This window comes from Hibiscus syriacus, unplaced genomic scaffold (genome assembly GCF_006381635.1).
Source record: "Hibiscus syriacus cultivar Baekdansim isolate YM2019G1 unplaced genomic scaffold, ASM638163v2 tig00112411_pilon, whole genome shotgun sequence".
Lineage (NCBI taxonomy): Eukaryota > Viridiplantae > Streptophyta > Magnoliopsida > Malvales > Malvaceae > Hibiscus > Hibiscus syriacus.
This window is the reverse complement of record NW_024063326.1, coordinates 1,091,467-1,110,786: the sequence shown is the minus strand read 5'-3', so window position 1 is coordinate 1,110,786 and position 19,320 is coordinate 1,091,467. Positions and strand designations below refer to the sequence as shown.

Here is a 19,320-nt window from a genome sequence, read left to right as displayed (position 1 = left end):
CATGACCAACATTACGTGCCTTAAAAGTCCCTTATAATATACATGGATTTCTGAACAGAAGAGACTATCTTCAGATTTCATTTCGCTCATCAGGATTAATCTTTATTTGTAAAGGTTTTCTAAAATCTTTAATACATGATAGAGAAAAATAACAAAAGAGGGTTTAAGGCGTAAATTCTAAATGACATCTTGAAACCAAAGGAGGATTCGAGTTGAAAACCTAAAAAGGCGGCTTGAATATAAAATTGTGTAGCTGAGGCAATCACATAAATTCCTTGATAAGGCATCGCATAATCCGAGTGTGACCATGAAAGCTGGGAGTCGAAGAACACTTCCAGTAGAAGTACATACAAGCTACCCCATCAAACCATTGAGCATCAAATAAACAAAAATGCCAAACCTTTGACCAAACACAATAACCTGAGACTTTTTTATTCTTTCCTTACATAACAATTTCCCAAAGATAGCTTTGATCTTGACACATGTCAAATAACTATAATTTATTGAAGGATTAACAATGTAATTAATTCTTTGATATCTAATGAACTCTAGTTTTATGATTCGTCTCAATTGTAAAACCGAGAAAGGGACAATATTTTCAAAACTTTTGATTAAACATTTTTTGAAACTCTTTTAATTGATATTTACAGAACTTTGAAAATAAAAGAGAAAGAAAAACATTTTTCAAACAAGACAATCTCTCTAGAGTGGATCTTGGTAAATGACATGTGGCTCTCAGACACAAAGCTCGTGCTTAGATTCAATATTGATGTAACATCCTCAATACCGGGTTAGTGACTAAATTATAAAACTTCAGAATTTTGTGACTAAAGTAGATAATTTGAATAGTTCATGTACTTATATTATAAATTTTGTATAAGATTAAATAGCAAGGGAGAAGAAATGGAAGGGAAAAATAGTCATTTGATAGCAAGATAATCAATTTGGTAGTTGTTATATTAAACCCACGTGGAATAGTGAGGAGGCAAAATTAAGGTTCGAGAGTTCTCTTCTTATTCTTATTCCTCTTCCTCCATACGTGAAGGGCATTGGAAATGTGAGTTTTCTTGTTAGCTGATTATTAGTTAAAGTTAAGCATGGGTTTTAATCATTAGATGATACTTAAACTTAAGGGAAGCTTAAGTTATCTTAAAATCAAAAGATAAGGAAGTTAGGAATGGTTGAAGATAAGAGGGGAATAAGTGAAATCTTGGAAAAGGGTTAGTAAATAAAGTTTGAAACTGAAATTGACTTGTCATCAACCTAATTAAGAAATAGGAAGTGTTAGAATTGAAAGTATAACTTATTGAAAATTTGGTATGATTCTTGATTTCTATATAGAGGATAGAATTTTGAAGATAAAGCTGTGATAAATGAGTTTACGTATGTGTATGTGAGTTAAGAGTATGAAAGGGAATGAAGCATGAAGAATTTAAGCTGATATGAATGAATTTTTGGGCTTAAAAAATGATTTATGAACTATGGGTATCGGTACTACTTCATCAGGTACCGATACTTCAAGAGTAAAAATAGGGAAGACATTCATGAGGTATCGATACCTTAAGAAAAATATTGATACCAAGGGGTATCGATACCATAAGGACGGTATCGATACCATCTTTGAAACGAGAATTACATAATGCAATATGGGTATCGATACCACAACTAGGGAAATATCGATACCCTACAGGGGTACCTGTAACCCCCCAGACCCGGTCTGTAAGTTAGACCCAAACCTAAGTGGTCACGTATTCCATTCAGAGGTATTTTTTTAAAACAACTTATAATACATTAGATATAATACAAAACAAAATATTAATAATACAAATATATCCAAAACGATAGCAAATACATGTCACCAGATACAACGGAAAGCATGTAAAGATATATGTTCGTACAAAATAAGTAGTTGATCTCCCCTGATGCCAAATCTGATAGCTTACGGTATGCTGTTATCTGAAAAAGGGTAAAAAACTATAGAATGAGCTAAAAATCCCAATGTGCTTCAAACAGTGTATAAAAACATTTTAATAAAATATTTCAGTAAAATCATTTCATCAAACATGTTTGTTTTATTTAAAATATGAACACTACCCCTATCCGTCACGAACAAAATGTGTAGGTACCCCAGAACCATACACCCGTCACGTCCAGTAAGGCCCTGAGCACAAAGCCAAGGAGCCTGCAAGTATTCTTCCTCCAATAATTTCCCCCCCAATGTCAGTAATAAACAAGTATGTATTCAAGTAAAATTGGTGAATAATTCATGTTTTAAAAAAAACCATATACCGAAATACAGAAATCAAATATCATGAAATCAATATTCAGGAATCACGTATCATGTCATAACAGTATTATGAATTATTACCAATCTAAAACAATTCAAACAATATTTTTAAAACAGTAAAATAACACTGTCATGAAACACATCTGTAACAGTCTGAGAAATCAAATAGAGAAGCTTATTACTGGTTTTGTCGATCACGCTCTGCTGCAGCGCTAGATCTTACGAATTGGAAAAATCCATATTGGAAACCTAATATAAATAATCTAAATATTATTTAAATAATATACGGAAACATACGGGTAATTCCCGTAGTACGCGGTTCAGGCTGATCTAACGAACGGACAACATCGGACCTAATTGATCCTTACTCAGGTGAAACACTACATTCATAAAATATTTTTATTGAATCAATTCCTTAACCAAATCTCAATTAAATAATCAAAATATTAAAATATTAAGCATTTTGGGTTTACAAGCTCGATTCGGGAATTTCGGGTCAGAATTTGGCAAAACGGACTTCGGAATCAGATTCAGGACGTCGAAAAACATAAAGTATGACTTTCCGAAAATTGAATTCTTGGTCAAAATCAAAGTCAACGGGTTTGACTGACAATTTGGAGACTTTCGGGTTTGAATTGTGTGAAACCGCCCCAAAAACAGATTTGGGACGTCGAAAAATGCCAGGATAGGCATTTTCGAAAAAGATTAACGGTTTTTTAATGGCCGGTCAAAGTTCTAGTCAAAGGAGGTCAACAAACTGTCAACTATTTTACAGAAATGGCATCCTTTTTAAAATAATTACTAAAATAACACCTTTTCGAATTAAATTCCCAAAATAGCACATTTTTCGAATTAAATTCCCAATATAGCACTTTTGAATTAAATTCCCAAAATAACACCTATTTTGAATTAATTCCTAAAATAGCAATCATTTCGAATTAATCCCCAAAATGTCACCCGGTCAACGGTTAACGGTTAACGGGTCGGGTCAAAACCGGTTAAACTGGTCATTTCAACCTTCTCCACGCGCAGTAGCGGCGCGTGAGGTGTCTTCTGGTTGCGTAAAATTCACGAAAAATTTTCTAAAAATTATTTTGAGCGATTTCGAGATACTTATAAAGATCGGTTCAAATTTTTAAACGGCAGAGAGCTCGATTTATCAAATCGGAAACTTTGACCGCTTCATCTCCCCACACGCCGTCATCGACGGAGACCGAGGATAGCACCGGCGGACTCGGAACGGCACAAGGAACACGATGGTCCGGGAGGTGTAGTAAACGGAGCAACGATCGGTGATGAATTTAAGATTTTCTCGGCGATTGAGCTAAAAAAAAGTAGAGACTTTGACTGGAAATTCTCGGCGTTTGGCAGCGTTTCACTTCAATTAATTTAAGGGAATTGTTCCTCACTAGATAACGAACACGATGGTGTTTTCAAAACGACGATCGGAAGTCGGACGGCGTCGGAATCGAGGTTGGAAGTTGGGCGTATGGGAGGGGATTTTATGAATTGGTTTCTGTGTTTTCACGCAGAAACCAATTCATTTCGTTTAAAGAGAAAGCATGTCGACACTTTTTGGGTTAATTCAGGGCTTGGTCCCTGAATTTTCTTCAACTCTAAAATAGGCTACAAATTTTAAAAACTTTCAATTTAGTCCTCAAATTTTCACCAATTTACACAATTAAATTAAAAAAAATTCCAATTTTTTGGGTTGTTACAATTCTCCCCATCTACAAGAAATTTCGTCCTCGAAATTTACCTTATGAAAATCGATGAGGAAATTGAACCTCCATTGATTCCAACGTCTCCCAAGTAGCTTCTTAGGGGCTACGATTACTCCATTGAACTTTGATCATTGGAATACGCCTATTCCGAAGAACTCGATCATCCCTCTCTAAAACTTGAACAGGCTCCTCCTGATATGACAAATCAGGTCTGAGCTCTACCTCGTTAACCTGAATGATGTGATCCTGGTCTGGACGATATCGCCTCAACATAGACACATGAAAAACATCATGAATACGACTGAGGTGGGGAGGCAACTCAAGTTAATAAGCAACAGGTCCAACTTTCTTCAAAATACGATACAGACCAATAAATCGCGGACTTAGTTTACCCTTATGTCCAAATCTCAATACCTTCTTCCATGGAGATACCTTGAGAAAAACCTGATCTCCAACCTCAAACTCAATATCCTTACGTCGGTTATCTGCGTATGATTTCTGCCTATCAAATGCCTCTTTTAAGCGATCACGGATCAATCTGACAGTATCTTCAGTCTCTCGAATCAAGTCTGGACCCAAAGTTTTTCTATCATGCAACTTTGTCCAACATATAGATGTACGACATCTACGTCCATACAGAGCCTCGTACGGTGCCATGTGAATACTTGCATGGTAACTATTATTGTAAGCAAACTCAGCTAATGGCAAGAAATCTTCCCAACTACTAGGAAAATCAATCACACAAGCCCGTAACATATCCTCCAACACCTGAATTACTCGCTCTGACTGTCCATCAACGGGTACCCAAAGCCTCGTGCAAAGCCTTCCAGAACCTGGAAGTGAACCTCAGATCTCGATCAGATATGATAGACAACGGAACACCATGAAGTCTAACGATCTCAGAAATGTACAACTTAGCCAGTTTGCCCAAGGAATAATTAATCCGGATAGGGATAAAGTGCGCTGATTTAGTGAGTCGATCAACAATCACCCAAATAGAATCCTTTTTAGAAGGAGACAAAGGAAGACCAGTAATGAAGTCCATCGTAATGCGCTTCCGTTTCACTCAAGAATCTTAATTGATTGTAACAATCCAGATGAATACTGGTGCTCTGCCTTAACATGCTGACAAGTCAAACACCTCACCACAAAATCTGAAATATTTTTCTTCATATTAGTCCAAAAGTAGCGTTCTTTGAGATTATTGTATATTTTGTCCCCGCCAGGATGCATAGCATAAGGACTACTATGAGCCTCCTGAAGAATAACCCGTCTCAACTCATCATCTTTAGGGACGCATTAATGACCGTGAAAACACAAAATACCATCCTGATCCACAGTATACTCTGAACTCGATCCTTGTTTAACTTGCTCAATAATGGAAAGCAATGAGCTATCCAGAATTTGTTTGGTCTTAATCTCCTTGGCCAAAGTAGGCTTAACCTGCAACTCTGCTAACAAACTATTATCATCAAATAAACTCAAGTTGGCGAATAAGGCTCTGAGATCTGATATCGCCTTACGGCTCAAGGCGTCTGCCACTACATTAGTCTTCCCTGGATGATATTCTATCTCCAAATCATAGTCCTTTAGAAGCTCCAACCAGCGACGCTGTCTCAAATTCAATTCTTTCTGAGTAAGCAGATATTTCAGACTCTTATGATCAGTATAAATATAACACTTTTCTCCGTATAGGTAGTGTCTCCAGATCTTTAAAGCAAAAACTATGGCAACTAACTCCAGATCGTGAATAGGATAATTACACTCATGCGGCTTTAATTGACGTGAAGCATAAGCGACAACCTTCCTATCTTGCATCAAAACACAACCTAATCCAGAGTGAAAAGCATCACTGTAGACAGAAAAATCCTTCCCAGATTCAGGCTGAATCAGTACTGGGGCTTGAGTTAGAACAATCTTCAGTTTCTCAAAGCTAGCTTGTTGGTTCTCAGACCAGACAAATGGAATATCTTTCCTCAATAGTTTCGTTAGAGGAGCTGCAATAAGGGAGAACCCCTTAACGAAACGACGGTAGTAACCAGCTAAGCCCAAGAAACTACGATTCTCAGAAACATTCCTGGGTTGCTTCCAATTCAGAATAGCCTCCACTTTGCTTGAATCTACCCGAATACCATCTGCAGAAATGATATGTCCAAGAAAAGTCACTTCGCTGAGCCAAAACTCACACTTGCTCAACTTAGCGTATAACTTATTATCCCTTAAAGTCTGTTGAACAATCCTTAAATGCTCCTCATGTTCTGCTTCACTTCTAGAATACACCAGTATGTCATCGATGAACACAACTACAAACTAGTCCAAATAAGGTCAAAACACCCTATACATCATATCCATAAAAGCAGGGGCATTTGTTAACCCGAATGACATCACTAAAAACTCATAATGCCCATACCGAGTTCGAAAAGCAGTCTTCGAAATATCCAAATCTTTCACTTTGAGTTGATAATACCCAGACCTCAAGTCTATTTTTGAGAAGATAGAAGCCCCTCGAAATTGGTCAAATAGATCATCGATTCTCGGCAAATGATATTTGTTTTTAACCGTGAGCTTGTTCAGTTTCCTATAATCGATACAAAGTCTCAATATCATATCTTTCTTCTTGACAAAGATAACTGGGGCTCCCCACGGTGATACACTAGGTCAGATAAATCCCCTGTCCAACAACTCCTGGAGTTGGACTTTCAGTTCTTTAAGCTCCTTTGGGGCCATACGATAAAGAGCCATTGAAACTAGAGTGGAACCAGAATCCGGATACCTTCAATATCAGACTGAGAACTCCTAGTATCCAATATATAAGCAAGAAACGTCTCGGGACCTTTCCTGATCATCTTCTCAGCTACCAAAGCAGACACAACATTCGTCAGAAATCCACGGCGTTCCCCAATCATTACAATCTTTCGATTATCTGGGGTCTTCAGAACAGCTCTCTTAGTCTCAAAATCAATATTTACTCGATGTTTGTCCAACCAATCTACGCCGAGAATCAAATCAAACTCTTCCAAAGGTAACTCCATCAGGTCAGCCAGAAAAATCTCCCCATTGATCTCTATAGGACATTTTCTAAAAATACGATCCAACACAATGGACTTGCCTAAGGGACTTTGAACTATCACCGAATGCTCAGTATTCTCAACAGGAATATTTACACCCTCAGAAACAGAATGCGATATATAGGAATTGGTAGAGCCACTATCAAACAATGCAAAGTATGGAACTGAATGAATAGTAACAGTACCTGCAGTCACATTAGGCCCATCACGATCTTGTCGAAGTCTGGCAGTGTAAACCAATGTAGGCTGTCTGGCATCAGATCTGACTGGACCCCTACTCTGAGATGCTCGGCCTCTACTAGCCGATCCTGGCACTCTGCCTTGACTATGACTCACTGCTGGAGTCTGAACAGTACTCTGAGTACGAGCGGGAGTACGAGCTGGTGTCTGAACAGAACGAAGTATCTCTGGACAATCCTTCAAATGATGATCACCAGACCCACATTTATAACAAATGCCCAATTTCATCCTGCATTCCCCAAAATGATATTTCCCACAGTAATCACATGTTGGCAATGCTTGCGACCCAAAAGAACCACTATGTCTAGAAGATTGAACAGCTGAAGAACCAGATACAACAGGTCTGACACTCTTACCACCTCTCTGAAAGGACTCACCCCTGCCTCTCTTGCTAGGGTGTGCTGAAGAATCAACAGAACCAGAAGGCCTCCTGAATCAGGTTTGAGCTCGATCACTATCTCTCTTGTACTCCATACCAGTCGCTTTATTTCCTCAGCAGTCTTGGTTATCTCAACCAAAGCATCAAAATTCCTCTCACGGTGGGTAGCAACTCGACTCCTGATCTCATACCTGAGTCCATTCTCAAACCTCAAGCATCGATCTATCTCCGTATCAACAAGTCCAGGAACATAACGGCTCAATCGGATGAACTCCACCTCGTAATCCATAACATACATATTACCCTGCTCCAGATTCTGAAACTTCTGGCGTCGCTCCTACAGATATCTCTCTCCGATGTAGCGATTCCGGAAGTGCGTCTTGAAAAGATCACATGTTAATTGGTTCCTCGGAATACTACCAGAAATGGATTGCCACCATCTGAAGCTTTCTTTCTTCAACATAGTTAGGGCCCCCTTTAACTTTTGCTCAGGTCTGAGGTCCATCTCATCCATAATCCTCTCTGTGTTCTCCAGCCAATACTCAGCGTCTGTCGGAGGTCCACCAGTAATACCCTCGAATGGAACTACACCAGCAACAACCAGAGAATTTGAAATCTCCACTGCAGTCATGTTACTTGGGGCTCTAGCAGCTCTCTGAAACATGCAGAAGATAGCTCTGTTAATGGCATCTTCATTCATCTCAAATATCCTCATCTTCAGTGATGGGAGGGTCTCTCGTAGGAGTAAACTGATCGTCATGAGAAAGAGTCGGATCTATTTGCGGAACAGGAGGATCACGTGGTGACATCAGATCGTCTGTCGTAACAGAAGGTCGAGTGACTCGCCCTCTACCACGTCCACGTCCTGTCCTACGACCTCTAGCAGCATTCATCGTTTGATCTATAAGGTTCTACAGAAAGAATTTGAAACATATGTCAGATTAGCATCAGGGATCTCGAGAAAAATTTAAATCATAACATAAGGTGATTTTTTTTTTAATTTCTTAAAAATCCAAAGTTTAGGACCCATATACAGTCCGAGTGTTTAAAACCGAAGGCTCTGATACCACCAAATGTAACCCCCCAGACCCGGTCTGTAAGTTAGACCCAAACCTAAGTGATCACATATCCCATTCAGATGTATTTTTTTGAACAACTTATAATACATTAGATATAATATAAAACAAAATATTAATAATACAAATATATCCAAAACGATAGCAAATACATGTCACCAGATACAACGGAAAGCATGTAAAGATATATGTTCGTACAAAATAAGTAGTTGATCTCCTCTGATGCCAAATCTGATAGCTTACGGTCTGCTGTTATCTGAAAAAGGGTAAAAACTATAGAATGAGCTAAAAAGCCCAGTGTGCTTCAAACAGTGTATAAAAATATTTTAATAAAATATTTCAGTAAAATCATTTCATCAAACATGTTTGTTTTATTTAAAATATGAACACTACCCCCATCCGTCACGAACAAAAATGTGTAGGTTCCCCAGAACCATACACCCCGTCACGTCCAGTAAGGCCCTGAGCACAAAGCCGAGGAGCCTGCAAGTATTCTTCCTCCAACAATTTCCCCCCCCCAATGTTAGTAATAAACAAGTATGTATTCAAGCAAAATTGATGAATAATTCATGTTTTAAAAAAAACCATATACCGAAATACAGAAATCATATATCAGGAAATTAATATTCAGGAATCACGTATCATGTATCATGTATCATGTCATAACAGTATTATGAATTATCACCAATCTACAATTCAAACAATATTTTTAAAACAGTAAAATAACACTGTCATGAAACACACCTGTAACAGTTTGAGAAATCAAATAGGGAAGCTTATTACTGGTTTTGTCGATCACGCTCTGCTGCAGCGCTAGATCCTACGAATTGGAAAAATCCATATTGGAAACCTAATATAAATAATCTAAATATTATTTAAATAATATACGAAAACCTACGGGTAATTCTCGTAGTACGCGGTTCAGGCTGATCTAACGAACGGACAACACCGGACCTAATTGATCCTTGCTCAGGTGAAACACGAGTACCTTCATAAAATATTTTTATTGAATCAATTCCTTAACTAAATCTCAATTAAATAATCAAAATATTAAAATATTAAGCCTTTTGGGTTTTCAAGATCGATTCGGGAATTTCAGGTCAGAATTTGGCAAAACGGACTTCGGAATCAGATTCAGGACGTCGAAAAACATAAAGTATGACTTTCCGAAAATTGAATTCTTGGTCAAAATCAAAGTCAACGGGTTTGACTGACGATTCAGAGACTTTCGAGTTTGAATTTTGTGAAACCGACCCCAAAAACGGATTCGGGACGTCAAAAAGTGTCAATGTAGGTATTCTCGGAAAAGATTAACGGTTGTTTAATGGCCGGTCAAAGTCGGTCAAAGTTCTGGTCAAATGAGGTCAATCAATCATTTTACAGAAATGGCACTCTTTTTAAAATAATTACTAAAATAGTACCTTTCCGAATTAAATTCCCAGAATAACACATTTTTCGAATTAAATTCCCAATATAGCATATTTTTTGAATTAAATTCCCAAAATAGCACCCATTTTGAATTAATTCCCAAAATATCACCCTATCAACAGTCAACAGGTCGGGTCAACTGGTCGGTCGGTCAACGGGTCGGGTCGAAACCGATCAAACCGGTCATTTCAACCTCCCCCACGCGCAGTGGCGGCGTGTGAGGTGTCTTCTGGCTGCGTAAAATTCACGGAAAATTTTCTAAAAATTATTTTTGAACGGCGGAGAGCTCGATTTCATCAAATCGAAAACTTTGATCGCTTCACCTCCCCACGCGCCGCCGTCGACGGAGACCGAGGATAGCACCGGCAGACTCGGAACGGCACAAGGAACATGATGGTGCGGGAGGTGCCGTAAACGGAGCAACGATCGGCGATGAATTTAAGATTTTCTCGGCGATTGAGCTAAAAAAAACATCGAGACTTTGACTGGAAATTCCCGACGTTTGGCAGCGTTTCGCTTCAATTAATTTAAGGGAATTGTTCCTCACTCGATAACGAACACGATGGTGTTTTCAAAACGACGATCGGAAGTCGGACGGCGTCGGAATCGAGGTTGGAAGTTGGGCGTATGGGAGGGGGTTTTATGAATTGGCATGCCGACACTTTTTGGGTTAATTCAGGGCTTGGTCCCTGAATTTTCTTCAACTCTAAAAACATGCTACAAATTTTAAAAACTTTCAATTTAGTCCTCTAATTTTCACTAATTTACATAATTAAATTAAAAAAAAATTCCAATTTTTCGGGTTGTTACAGTACCGATACTACTTTAAATAGAAAAGGAAAGTTAGTCTTTCTTCTAGTCTAAGAAATTAAGGATTCGAATCATGATATTGGAATGTTGATATGTGTATAAATGTATTATTATGTAGATATCGAGAGTAAGCAGATTCCGGAACAATCGAAGAATTAGAAATGGTCGAGAGTCTAGAATTGATCCGAGTCAAGTGAGGCTAAGGTGAGTGCATATTATAGTTAGTATAGATATGGTATTATGGGAATAAGACTTGTGATAAGTCTAATTCCTATATTTGATTTCATGATTTCATATTCATGTAAATGCATATGTTATAATTATAATGAGTACGTGTAATTCATACATGCTTCCATGTGATATAATGTATGCTCTATGTAATTATAAGAGAACAAATCCAAGTTATGCATTATAAGACAAGTGATCATATATGCACATGTGATTTGTTCATATGAGAAGTGATTTGTTCATATGAGAAGTGATTTGAAAATGTAACATATATTCATATTTAAGCCCATGTTAAATGATATAAGAGATGTAGGTATAATTGGCATGCTAAGAGTATAGGGTTATAAGTGGTTCTTTGGGACATAGTGGTCATTCGGGACAAAATTTTTAAGTGCCCTTAGTGGGAATTTATTCGAGTTGTGGTGACAGCAATTGTGCACAACCTCAGTATACTCACGTACCTCCTGTTCTCAATAATGTACAGGGGCATTTAAAGATAAAATGAATTGAAACTTTCATAAGAAGTTAGATTTCACTTGTGCATGTCATGATCATATGTGTTATAGTTTATTAGTTACATACAAATTGTAATGTCACGATGGAATGATAATAGTGCATGTGTCATGAATTCATTATTATACGTTTTATTATGCCTTACTAAGTCAATGACTTAACGTGTAAGTAGTTTACACGTAGGTACTAAGAAGCAAGAAGACCAGAGTTAAAGTCTAGGAAAGCAGCATCCCCTTTGAAGCGATCACATCAGAAGTGCTTTAAACAGTATGTTATTTTGTTATAAGAATTATGTTGGCATGTAATTACGGTTTAAATCACAAATGCTCTAATCGATTTTTGTAATCATTTTGATAGTATTTATATAAATTATTGTACTGTTCTTTTAATAAAAATTTTAAATTTTATGAGATTTTGTCAAAGTAAACATTTTGAAAAGTCAATGTGACACATCGGATTCATATCCGGGTCGGGTACGGGTCGGGTATTACAACTAAAGCAAGAAATAAGGAACAATAGTGGCATCTTTGAAGATTCAACATCAAATGTTGGGGCATCTTTGGAGATTCAACATCAAATATTGGGGAATATTTGGGGATTTTACATCCTAATGTGAATGATCAGATCTTCTGAAGGCCTTTCCTCCACATGTAGGAACAATCAGACAGAAATGAGGCTCAATCCAGGAAACAAAACAAGAACTAATTCATGTTGCATACATCTTAGACATACTTAAGAGAATCATATTTATGATTTTTTTCACATACATAATTTTTGCAGCTTTTAGAGTCAAATTTCAACTTCAAGACGAAAGATACTCGACTCAAAAGCACCTTCAAAAAAATCAATAGTGGTTGCCTAACTCAGTGGCAAAGAACTACACCTCAACCAACTTGACATATTGAAAGATCTTATAATCAATTTTAGACAGGTTCGAGAGCCTAGTTCAGAACGGATCCAGTTCAGCTTAACTCAACGACGAGCTGCTAGTTTTTAGTTAACGTTATCAAACCAGATTTCAACTCCACGACGGATGATATTCGACTGATAGAATATGCCACTTAGCTTTCCCGTGAAGGGTAGTCATCCAAAGAATTATGATCGGTTTAGACCCGCGAAGGGAGGCAATCCTTCATTTAGAAGAAATTTACACCACAACTTAAGCCGAGAAAAGATGTATGTCAACAAACAACTCTCCAGTTTCATTCAGAGTCAATTTCAACTTCACAACGAAATATATTGAACTCGAACGCAATGAAATTTTGGATTTCAACTTCACAACGAAGGACATATAATTCAAAGCTCAACTTCACAGTGAAGGAGCCATCAACGATTTCAACTTCACGATGAAAGATATCGTGCCCAAGTGGATTAACTTAGTTTCGCAGTAAATTAGTCATCTGCATCAATAAGGGGTTATCTCCCAACCTATTACAATATAGCTCAAGGCGAGAAGAGCTATCTGGCAGCAAAAACCTTCGAGTTCGATTCCATTCAGCTCAAGGGCAACCGAATTTACAGCATAGCTCAAGGCGAGAATGTTTGTCTGTCAATAAACCTTCGAGTTCAAGGACATATCAAATTTACATCATAGCTCAAGGCGAGAAGGGCTATCTGTCAACAAACCTTCGAGTTCAATTACATTCAGCTCAATGATATATCAAATTTACAGCATAGCTCAAGGCGAGAAGGGCTATTTGTCAACCAAAACCTTCGAGTTCGATTACATTCATCTTAAGGTCATATCAAATTTACAGCATAGCTTAAGTCGAGAAAATCTATCTGTCAACAAAAACTATCGAGTTTGATTCCATTCAGCTCGATGACATATCAACCGCATGGTAGCAGCGAGGAACTACTTTCCGGTTGAAGTTTAAACTAAGGTCTTTAAGTCAAGAAGAAGATCTGGGGCAATCTCTCAGTTTAGTACAACTTCACAACGAAGGACATCCAATTCAAAGCTCAACTTCACAGCGAATGAGCCATCAACGATTTCAACTTCACGATGAAAGATACGTGCCCAAGTGGATTAACTTAGTTTCGCAGTAAATTAGTCATCTGCATCAATAGGGGGTTATCTCCCAACCTATTACAGTATAGCTCAAGGCGAGAAGAGCTATATGGCAGCAAAAACCTTCGAGTTCAATTCCATTCAGCTCAAGGGCAACCGAATTTACAGCATAGCTCAAGGCGAGAATGTCTGTCTGTCAATAAACCTTCGAGTTCAAATACATATCAAATTTACATCATAGCTAAAGGCGAGAAGGGCTATCTGTCAACAAACCTTCGAGTTCAATTACATTCAGCTCAAGGACATATCAAATTTACAACATAGCTCAAGGCGAGAAGGGCTATTTGTCAACCAAAACCTTCGAGTTCGATTACATTCATCTTAAGGGCATATCAAATTTACAGCATAACTTAAGTCGAGAAAATCTATCTGTCAACAAAACTATCGAGTTTGATTCCATTCAGCTCGATGACATATCAACCGCATGGTAGCATCGAGGAACTACTTTCCGGTTGAAGTTTAAACTAAGGTCTTTAAGTCAAGAAGAAGATCTGGGGCAATCTATCAGTTTAATACAACAGAACTCAAGGCGAGAAGGTTATCTATCAACAAGAACCTTCGAGTCTGATTCCATTAAACTCGAGGACGTATTTACCGTAAGGTAGCAGCAAAGAACTACTTTCCAGTCAAATTTTCACACCTAGGACTTTAAATCGAGAAGAAGATAAAGGTCGACCAAGATTGACAACAAAGAGCCAGTTTTCGATTCACCTATGACTTCGATATTGCACCCAAAAGTTGACCCCACTTCACGACGAATGAGTCATCTGTGACACAACAATGAAAAACCTGTTTCATTCAGGTCAAATTTCAGCTTCACAACAAAGTATATTGGGATAGAATACAATCTAGGAGCTACTTCCCAATATTTTGAGTTCGGTTTCAACGTCACAACGAGGGTTATCGTACTCAAGAGGTCCACAATTTCAACTTCACGACGAAGGGTATTGTGCTCAAGATTTTACAGTTCAACTCAACTTCACAACGAATTAGTGACCCACGATTTCAACTTTATGAAGAAGGATATCGTGCGCAATTGATTGACTTAAGTGTCATAGCAACCGTGTCACCCTTAGACGACCAGACCTCTTCATCACCTATGAGCAGTGTCATCCCCCAAATCAAATGCTATCAAGTTTCCAAAACCAAAAATAGAATCGGATAAAAAATTGGTTGTCTTTTTTCGTCTTTGCCCTATTCTTGTTAACACAAGAATGTGCAAAGAGGGACAGATGTAGACACCCATTTTTGTCCGGGTTTAAAAAATATTATTGTTTTATTATTATTATTATTATTAATTACCTACCATACCCACTATCTACCACTGCCCACTATTCATTACTACCCACTATCATAACCTAATTATCCTACCCATTACCAATCATAAAAAACAAAAACCACATTCAACCATAAATGAGGGAGCTATTCAATGGAGAGGGGAAAAAATAAAAATACAGAGAGAAACCAGGGGGACTTCGAATGAAAAAATGTAAAGGGACGGTCTGAGTAAAAAAAAGGAGGCTATCGGTTTTGAGGTTTATTCGAACCAAACAATGTGAAAAGGGATTTTCCCCCGAAAATTCTTCCGATGAAAATTGATACAACAACATATTGTTTTTTTATTTCATTCGTTCTAGTAGCATATTATTATTTTTTCCTTCTTTTTTATCATATATGTTCGAAATAAAAAAATACAAGAGAAAAAGGGTTTTTACATTCTAACAAATTTTTGCCGGTGATAGAGATCTTCGATCGACAATCCAAGCGGTGAAAAGTTACTTAAGGCCAACATGAACAACATACTAAAATCAGGACGATCGGGCGACGGACAGCGGTGGGCCGGAGAAAAGAAAGCCAAATGGTTTTTGGCCTTTTTATGACGAACGGAGCCGATTCATGCAAAATCGACCCCAGATCCAAGATGGGGAGGTCAAGACGAATCTCCCTATGAAATTTGGTGACCATCATCCACCGAAGCCGGTGACGAACCCGGTGGCCAGGTGAGGTAACCCACCAACGATTGATCGATTTTTTAGAGAGATGAGAAACCCTCTCTCTCTCTAAAAATATTTTAAAATCAAATAAAATGAAAATAAAAATTACGATAATTATAGAAAACTTTAGGGAAAAATTGCAATTTAAATCCCCTAAGTTTGGCGTGTTTTAAAATAATCACTTGCAGAGATTGTTTTCGTAGTTTACCAATTTCTGATGCATTTTATGTATTTTTGATTTAATTTATGTTTAGTCCTTGTACTTTTAGGCGTGTTTTTCATTCCAATACATGAATCTATGCATTTTTATTTATTTCGTTTTTGGCACTTAGGATTAATTATTTTTAATTTAATCACTGATGTCATATCTCTTGTTTTATTTATTTATTTTTGATTTTGTCACTTAAGTTTCCTTTTTTGCTATTTTAATCCTTTAAGTTAATGTTTTCAAGATCTCTTATCGAGTAAAAGGATTTTTTAACGAGTAATTTTTATCAAGTCTTTAAATTTAAATTTAATTTTCGAAATTAAGACAACCAATAAATTAAAATGGTACCGAAAGGGCAGTTCAAGGGTGCTAATCATTCATTGATTGTGACCGACTCCCGAATACGACATATTTATGGTAAAACGCAGATCATGTAAGATGGTGTCCGATCAACCTAAATATTTTTTAAATGATCGGTGGCGACTCTAACGTATTTCATTTAAGTCGAAGCCCAATTCCGGGCCCACCCGAAAGACGGTTGCGACATTTATATTATCTTATATTATGTGAATTGAAATCTAAGTATTTATGCTTAAAATATAATAATTTTGTACTTAATAAAAAAATTAAAATCAAGTGATTATTTTATTCAAGATATTTTTTGTATAGGTTTTTTTCATAACATTTGTTCCAGAACACCACACATACTTGATTCATTTAATTGCCATACTTGGCCTTATAATCCCTCCAAAGCTGATCAACGGTCTTCCCCAGCAGGTCAACAAAATACCCTACATTATAACCAGTCCTCATCTTCTTATTAAGCTCTGCAACGAACCCATTTCGTAGACCATCACAATACTCCAGAAATCTAGCCGTAACATCGTACCCTTGGTCCCATCTGTTCCCCTGCCCTGGCTTCACCCAGTGACTCGGAATATAATTGGCCTTTAGCCTAACAAAATCAGCTATCCCTTCAATCAACCCACCGGGAGTCTGCCCGTTCCCATTCCACTGCCAAATATGCGTCATTTCATGGTAAAGCACCCCGTTGAATTCCCTCCTCAAGTCGCCTGTGTAGTTTCCCAGATAATTCGCGTTGACGTGGATCTCGTTGTTGACGGCAAAGGCTACTCCGTTGCTGTTTTCGATGAACAATGTTACTTTCGCCACGTTTTTTCTGTCCGATGGGTTGTTTTGTTTGAAGATGTTCCAGATGAAGTTTGTGGCGGCGGACATGGTTTGAAGGCTGTTAGCCGCCCCGATCTGGTTCCTGAAACGAACACCGCCGCCGCTGTTTCCAGTTTTGTCGTTGATGGCGTAGTAGACTGCATGGGTTCCTTGCATGGTTGCAAGACTTAATATTAGCAAGCTGAAGGAAAACAAGGGGTTAGCCATGGTTGTTTCACTGACTTACAACTAGCTTTTACAAGTTCTTTTGTTTTCTGGCAAGATATGTCTTGATGCATGCGGTATATATAGGAGCTGGACGGCAGCAGGCACCTAAGTGAAGCTCATTTTAAAGGTAAATTTATGTTTTAGTCCTTATATTAATTTAGATAAATTTTCCCTTTAATGACCACAACAAATATAGTCCAGCTCTAATAATTTTTTGGCTTTGAGATAACAATTTTGACATAATTTGAAACTCAAAATTGTTATTTTTTTCTTCTTAATTTTCATTTAAAAATTCAATTCGACCTAATGATTTGGAATTTAAAAAAAAATCATATCAATAATTCCAAAAAAATCTTTATTTAAGAAAATACAAAAAATCTTTATTTGACAAGTTCACCTTTAATACAAACATGATGTTAATCTATGTCTGCAAACGCAAATACATAGAAAAGAATTCCAAAAAAATCTTTTGAGAAAAAAATACAAATTGCTTACAAAATTATTTAAGAAATACAAGTTGAGAAATTAAGGCTAAACTCACGATATAATGCACGAAAAATAAATAATTCACGAAATAACGTTCTCGCAAGATTATTTGCTGAAATAGGGCGAAATCAACAGTGTGGCCGTAGGTCGCCATGCCTTCCGGGCGACCTACGACGTGGCTTCCGACGAGGGTCGTGTGCATGGGAATGATCGTGTGCATGGGACATGCACAACCCAACCATAGGTCGCCATGCACTCCCAGCGACCTCCTAGGTCGCCATGCACGCCCGGCGACCTCCTAGGTTGCCATGCACGCCCGGCGACATCCCCTGCTGCATGCTCGCCTGCTCGCGACCTTGTCTTTGGCCCCTACTCCACGCTGCATGGTCGGCTGCTCGCTGCATTATTGCTCGCCTGCTCTCGCTGCTCGCTGCATTATTGCAGCATACTTTTCGCTGCTTCATGCAGCAATTATTGTTGCAATCCACGAGAATCAACGGCTCGTGATTCTTCAATTATTGGTGCATGGCGTGATTCTTCAATTATTGGTGCCTGGCAGCCGACCCTTTAATATATAGGGGGTATGATATGGGGTTAAGGAAGCATAAGAAAGAAAGGGAGAAGAATGTCGAGAGAAAGGAAATGAAGAAGAGGAGGAAGAAGAAAGGGAGTCCGGCAAGCAAACATCGAGGTAAATTTTTATTTATTTAATTTAAATTAGTTTATTATTTTAAATTATTAGTTTGTTAGTTTAGGGTTATGGTTAGTTTAGGGTTAGGGTAAAAAATTTACTTAATTAGTTAGTTTGTTAGTTAGTAGATAGTTATATATAAAAATATGTAATTAGTTTGTGTTACTTAAATAGTTAAGTTGCCATATGATTTGTTGAATTTATTTTATATAAAAAATTTAGTTAATTAGTTTTTTAGTAGTGAATTATAATTAAAAAATATTTTATTAGTTTAAGTTATATTAAAGAATAGTTTATTAGTTGAAGATATATTAAAGAATAGTTTATTAGTTGTTTAAAGAAAATTCACGTTTAAGTTATATTTTAAAAAGTTTAGTTTGTTACTTTATAAGTTTATTATATTATAAGTTATTATATTAAATTTTTTTGTTGGGTTGTAAATTAGTTAGTTAGTTACTTACTTAACACTAGATTATATTAAATGATTTTTTAAATGATGTTGTTTAATTTTTTTACAGATTCATTCCAATGGCTGACCAAATTCCACTGCTGAGACTTGACAATGAACATATTTCAAGTCATTTGAGAATAATGGTGAAAAAAATATTTGTTTAATGAATTATAATTAATAAATATTTGAATATTATTTTATGGTGATTGTGATAAATGTTTTGCATTATTTAATTGTAGGAGGACGAGCAGCGAGTCCTTCGTCTTCG

At 37.2% G+C, this 19,320-nt stretch overlaps 1 protein-coding gene across 1 annotated transcript in view; it reads right to left on the bottom strand.

The window, feature by feature from the left end:
• Nucleotides 1-17,465, bottom strand: part of LOC120179324 — a 28,609-nt gene extending 11,144 nt beyond the window's left edge. Inside the window, exons 1-2 of the mRNA XM_039184955.1 lie at nucleotides 16,736-17,465; nucleotides 1,826-1,846 (exon numbers count right to left, since the gene is read on the bottom strand). Of these exons, the coding sequence (XP_039040886.1) occupies nucleotides 16,744-17,424 (681 nt within the window). The 5' untranslated portion in view covers nucleotides 17,425-17,465 and the 3' untranslated portion in view covers nucleotides 1,826-1,846; nucleotides 16,736-16,743. The remainder of the gene's footprint in view (nucleotides 1-1,825; nucleotides 1,847-16,735) is intronic.
• Between the last annotated feature and the right edge of the window lie 1,855 nt (nucleotides 17,466-19,320).